The 6,000-nt window shown below is 45.1% G+C and overlaps 1 protein-coding gene across 2 annotated transcripts in view; it reads left to right on the forward strand.

The window, feature by feature from the left end:
• C3H21orf91 (chromosome 3 C21orf91 homolog) overlaps positions 1-5,669 on the forward strand; it is a 37,647-nt gene extending 31,978 nt beyond the window's left edge. The window contains exons 4-5 of one of the 2 annotated variants that reach the window (XM_069760888.1): positions 1,755-1,817; positions 4,769-5,592. In XM_069760888.1, the coding sequence (XP_069616989.1) occupies positions 1,755-1,817; positions 4,769-4,917 (212 nt within the window). In that variant the 3' untranslated portion in view covers positions 4,918-5,592. Of the gene's footprint in view, positions 1-1,754; positions 1,818-4,768 lie in introns of both variants that reach the window. The other variant, XM_069760887.1, reaches the window with a different exon arrangement.
• The last annotated feature ends 331 nt before the right edge of the window (positions 5,670-6,000 follow it).

Consider the following 6,000-nt stretch of genomic DNA (forward strand, 5'->3'; position numbering starts at 1 on the left):
CCGGGACTGTGGGATTCTTGATGTCACTATAGTTGAAGTAGGATGAGTCCGAGTGAATGTGGCTCACCACCGCCTGAATGTGACGCGCAAGATAAAAAAAAAAGTTTGAGGACTAGTGATGAGCAAACGTGCTCAGCTGAGGTGTTATCCATGCATGCTTGGGTGCTATCAGTGTCTTTGGCGTCTTTGAAAATGATGTCCCCGCAGCAGCATGTTCCGCGGCTTTCGAACAGTCGCGAGACATTCAGACGCAGGGTCTCTAACATATTCGAGCACGCCAAAGGCACTCGGTTAACACCTGAGCACGCTCGCTCATCACTATTGAGGACCACTGATGTATAGTATAAAATATCAAGTAGATGTTCCTCTAACAAACAGGCATTTTGTATGTCGACTTTAGAGCTAAGTATGGAGTTGCACATTCCTAGTCTGGCACCCAGTCCGGTTCTACTTACTAGCCGGTCTTCACATCTGTGACTGGCATCTTCATGTCGCTGGGTCTAATACGGGTGCACGTTGCTCAGGATGCTGGTCATGGTAGTGAAGCCTGGCTGACATGGAGGACCAGACTAGGGCGGCACAAATATGGCTTCTCTATAGTTGGCATAGGAGATTCGACCAGTGACCAAGTAATTGCCTCGCGCTGTCCTCCTGCGATCTAGGCACAGCGTTATTAGGAAGATTCTGGCGATTCTCGCCCCATGTGAGGACTGTCCACACTGGGTCATTCTCTGTCGTAGTGGATTATTCTAGTTTGCTCATTGCAAAGAATAATCCAAGGTCACATCATCTTCTTCAAAACCCTGCAACCCTCTCAGCTGCCCTAGGATGTTTGCTTTAAAAAATGGTTCTTCTGATTGACAGGAAGACAAATAGATGGTGGCTTGTGTACGGAGCATTATCTTGATTTAGTAGATCATACATTTGTAGATTTGCGTTTGCCAATTGATTAGTTTAAATGCAGGGGATTTTTCTGCAAATATTAATGAGTAGCTTTGTGTTCTCCAACCTGAGGGTCTCCTGCGTGACGTCCATTCCATCATGGTGCGGTAATGGCTCAGTTCGGAGGACTTCATGGTTAGGCTTTTAGAGAAGAGGTGGGAGTTGTATAACTCCGATCCTCTGCAGATCTGCACCACTTGGTATGGAGAATTTAATACTGGTCTGCAATCGTTCTCTCTCCTGTGGAACTAGAAGTACTGAAGGCAGCAGACTCCGGTGACCAGGATTGTACTTCATAGTTGTCCTCTGGATATGCTGAGCCCAGACTGTTTTGCTGCTGGGACCCCCAGGGATTTCCAGCTGGAGATACATATTCGTCCCTGGATTACAAAACTTGACTGCTATCTTCCAGAAAATGGTACCACACGTGTACGCAGGTTGTGTGTGACATTGGCACTATTCACTTCAGGGGACCACACTGCAATACCAGACACAACCTATGGAGGAGTGTGGTGCTGTTTCTCAGACTTTAGTCACCTGAAAGCTGGTTTTACGGTCTCGTTAATTTTAAGTCTTCGCGGCACGGTTATAGATTTTGGCTGTAGTGTTGGCTCCCAAAGCTAATTAACACCAGTGCACACAACTACTTAGTCTTTTTCTCCTGCCACGCTATTTACTTGCTATAGCCGTACGCTGTTCTGAGCCGATCCCAACCAGAGATTTTCTTATTCTCTTTTTGTTGGATGTTTTCAATTACTTGGATTACTGCGGTGACGGTAATTGATTTTTGTACGTTTCTCCCTCGCTTCTAGTGAGCTCGATGAGCAGAGAAGAACTGGGACGATTAAATGATCATCTCCTCCGGCAACTCCAGGGTAAGTCTCAATATCGAATGACTGGCGCATCCTCAGGAGGTCCGGTAACACTGCCGCTACCCGCGCACCTCCACGTTCCATAAATTTAGTAGAAATACTGTGGGGTTTTTTTTTTTGGTTGTTTATTTTAATAGCACTTTCTTTCCTGTATATTGCCTTAAAAAAAAAAAAAACTGCTCGGCATTAAATCAATATGTCAGCAAGTGCAGCTCAGCCCTTCCGTGGCAGCTGCAGATGTGCGGTAATCTAAGCTGCCGGCTAAGTATAGGTTACAGTAAAGCTGATCAGCGCCTGATGGCATTACAGCCGTATTTTTAGACTGCGCTTAACAAGCTCGAGCGGATTTAGCGCCATTAAGTGGCACATTTTATTGGCCCAACCATTTTGTAAAATGCATCAGATAATCAGCTCGTAAAGCTTGGTCTGGAGGTCAAGATCCTTGTATGAACGTGGCAGAAAAATTAAATGCCCTTCTTGTAGTTGCATACTTTGTAAAAATATGTTTCTAAGGGGTAAAGTTTCTCCTTTTTTAAAGGTGTGTTTTCAAGTTTAGAATTTATCCCCTGGCCGGCGCAGTGGCTTAGTGGTTAGCACTGTTTTTCTGCAGCGCTGGGGTCTTGGGTTAAAATCCCACCAAGGACACCATCTGCAAGGACTTTGTGTGGATTTCCTTTGGGTTCTCTGGTTTAGATTGCCAGCCCCAATGGGGACGGCGGTGATGAGGACAGACATGATGGGGACGGCGGTGATGAGGACAGACATGATGGGGACGGCGGTGATGAGAACAGACATGATGGGGACGGCGGTGATGAGGACAGACATGGGGACGGCGGTGATGAGGACAGACATGATGGGGACGGCGGTGATGAGGACAGACATGATGGGGACGGCGGTGATGAGGACAGACATGATGGGGACGGCGGTGATGAGGACAGACATGATGGGGACGGCGGTGATGAGGACAGACATGATGGGGACGGCGGTGATGAGGACAGACATGATGGGGACGGCGGTGATGAGGACAGACCTGATGGGGACAGACCTGATGGGGACGGCGGTGATGAGGACAGACCTGATGGGGACGGCGGTGATGAGGACAGACCTGATGGGGACGGCGGTGATGAGGACAGACCTGATGGGGACGGCGGTGATGAGGACAGACATGATGGGGACGGCGGTGATGAGGACAGACATGATGGGGACGGCGGTGATGAGGACAGACATGACGGGGACGGCGGTGATGATGATTGTTGTAGTAAAGTGGTGCAGAATATGATGGTGCGATATAAGCAAAGGATATTAAATCACCTATTGACTGGATAAAAGATAACGTTCCAATCGCTGAGGGTCTAGGACTCTGGTCAATCATGCGCACTGCAGCTCCATTCATTCTTCATGGGAGCGCTGGAAATTGCTGAGCTCTGCACTCGGCTCATCTTCGTTGCTCCTATTAAAATGAATGTGCATATGATCGACCTCCGCTCCATTCACAGGGAACTCTTCAGAGTCCTGGTTCTTGGTGGGAGCCACAATAGTTGGACCCTCCGTTATCGGAAAGTTATCCTACGTACCATGGATAGGGGATAACTTTTAAACTTAAGAACATCTCTGTAAGGAAAGTGCCAAAATGCTGTGGGATCCAATAGGAGAAAACTAGAAGACAATAGCGCAAAATAGGGTGTTACCCGGATATAGGGTATGAGACCGATAGGTGCCGGGATGTGCCCACCTGGTAGGGTTGTGTGCTGAAACACCAGAGAAAGCGCAGTAGAACGGCTGCTGCAGATCCAGGATACATACAATGGAAGGAAAACCATAGAGGATGGATCTCTAACTGCGCTGACGAAGACACTGTATGATGGAAAAGGAGATCCAGGTTGATGTTGGTCAACACGTTTCAAAGTTCAGACTTCTTCATCAGGACAGAACATGTGGTTTTGTCTTCATTACTAATAAAATGTTGATTCTCAACACTTCGACGAGTGGATCTTCTTTTTCAGCATATGGTGTCTTCAGCTACACACGTAAAGATCCATCCTCTGTTTTTTTCCTTACAAACTGATGTGGGGACATGAATAGATCATGCAATGATGCCTGGGAAATAAAAATATGCAAATAGCCTCTTGACCGAGGAAGAGAACAAGGTCTCAAATACTGTCTATAGGAATCTGCAATATCAAACCTTTGGTGATGGAGAACATTTTGGCTTTAAAGAGGTTTTCCCACAAACAAAAGTACATTTTAATCACTAGATATTGGAATTATAATTATTTCCACAACTGGATGTTTAAATAAAATGTTTCCTGTGCTGAGATAATTTTCTAAAGGTGCTCCTGCTGTGTACTATGTAATGGCCGTCATCAGCCGTTCCCATTTCCACCATGATGCCATGTAAAGGAATTATTGGAAACATTTACACAAGGGCACGAGCTACGGACCAGGGCCAGTCCTCCATGTATTGTCAGCTGATCTCTGGTGTGTTTACTCCAGGTATAGGTTAAGAAGGATCTAACCAAGCTCATACGCTGGGCACAACCTTGGTGCGGCTCAGCAGTTCTGTGCACCTTCCCATCTACTTGTATTCCTGTTTTCCTCTCTCGTGGAGCCAGAGCTATCAATCGTGATCTAGGAATTGGATATAAAACAAGGGGATAAAGGTGCACGCAATGACTTGGCCACGCTGAGGGTGCCCCGAGCATCAGTGCTTGGTTTGAACAGTCATTTTATAGAATAAAATGAGTGTTTATACAGCATTTTTTAAACATATACGGAAACGTAAAAGGTTGAAAACTTCTGAATTTGCCCTTGGTACAAGTCACAATGTCCTGTGCTTTGGCTTTGTATGTGATCCCGCATGTTTTAGAATGTGGATAGAACATGATGAATTTACCGTGTACTTGGCACAAGTGCGATGTATGCCAAACTTTTCTTCTTTTTTTTTCTTTCTACAGATGTGTTTGAAGACCTCAGCTGTGTACTACAGGAAAAAGATACTCTGTCCTCCGAGCTCCACGTCCGTAACGTCTCCATAGAACAGCTGCTAAAAAACTGCTCCAAGCTTCCTTGTCTCCAGATGGGACGGACAGGCATTAAGAGTTAATATGACAATCAATGACTAGCGGATGGGACGCTAACCTGCACAAGGAAGACCCTGGCGGTCTCGCGTAGATCTCACGCGGCTCTATACTGTCCAAGAATAGGACTTATGTCAAGCGATGAACGTGGACGCCTGTTGGTCGGCATTTCTCTACTGCTTTTCCTTAAAAGCAGAAAACATTCCAGTGGGGTTAAACGAAAGCGATTGGTAGCGATAATTCAGCCTGGGCTAGCCTACAATGGAGGGGATCGTACGTAGTTCAGGAGGGCTGAGCCTGTCTCCTCACCAGCAAGAGTTGTCAATTGAGGTTCTCTTTTGGGTCCACCGTCTAAACAGGCCACTTGTCTTACCAAATCCCATACATCAAGGCAATAATGCCAGCTTTTGCTCCTTGGGGAAAGGAGAGGGGGGGGGGGGGGGGAGAACTTTTCAGATATATTTTCTAAAACTGGTCAGTATTGTGACAAATCCTAAAACTATAGTGCCTACTTGTAAAGCGAGTGGACTAAGGACCACAGCGGATGGGATGATGCATTATTTCTATAGGCATCTATAGTTGTACATCGATCTTCCAAGAAGCAGCCTCTCTGAGTATTATCTTACAATGAAAAATCTCGCCACTTGCAGACGACGGACTGTTTTTTTTTTTACTATTTAGTTTTTTTTTTCTTATGGTTTAAAAATAAAAAAAACATAAATGAAATAAACAAAATTCACTATGGCTTGAAAACGCATAAATTTTATTTCTACAAACTAAAAAAAGAAGTTTACAAGGAGCCTTTTTATGAGCTACTGTTTTTTACAAATAAATATTTTGGGTACTATAGTTCTATAAAGTTTGCTTCATGTATGTATTCTGCTTTGCACACAATGTTACCATGTCTGACCGGGGGTGGGATGAGGGACATTGTTATATATTCTTCTTTTATTTTTTTATTCTTTGTTATATATTCTATTCTTGGTTTTTTTTTTTTTGCGTTCTTTAACCCCTTAATGACCGCCAATGCATCTTTTAACTGACCTGAGATATAAGAGAATAGCCTCCCCATACAGGTGACAATCCAGCAGCTGTCGGCTGTCCACTAT

Source organism: Ranitomeya imitator, chromosome 3 (assembly GCF_032444005.1).
Source record: "Ranitomeya imitator isolate aRanImi1 chromosome 3, aRanImi1.pri, whole genome shotgun sequence".
Classification (NCBI taxonomy): Eukaryota; Metazoa; Chordata; class Amphibia; order Anura; family Dendrobatidae; genus Ranitomeya; species Ranitomeya imitator.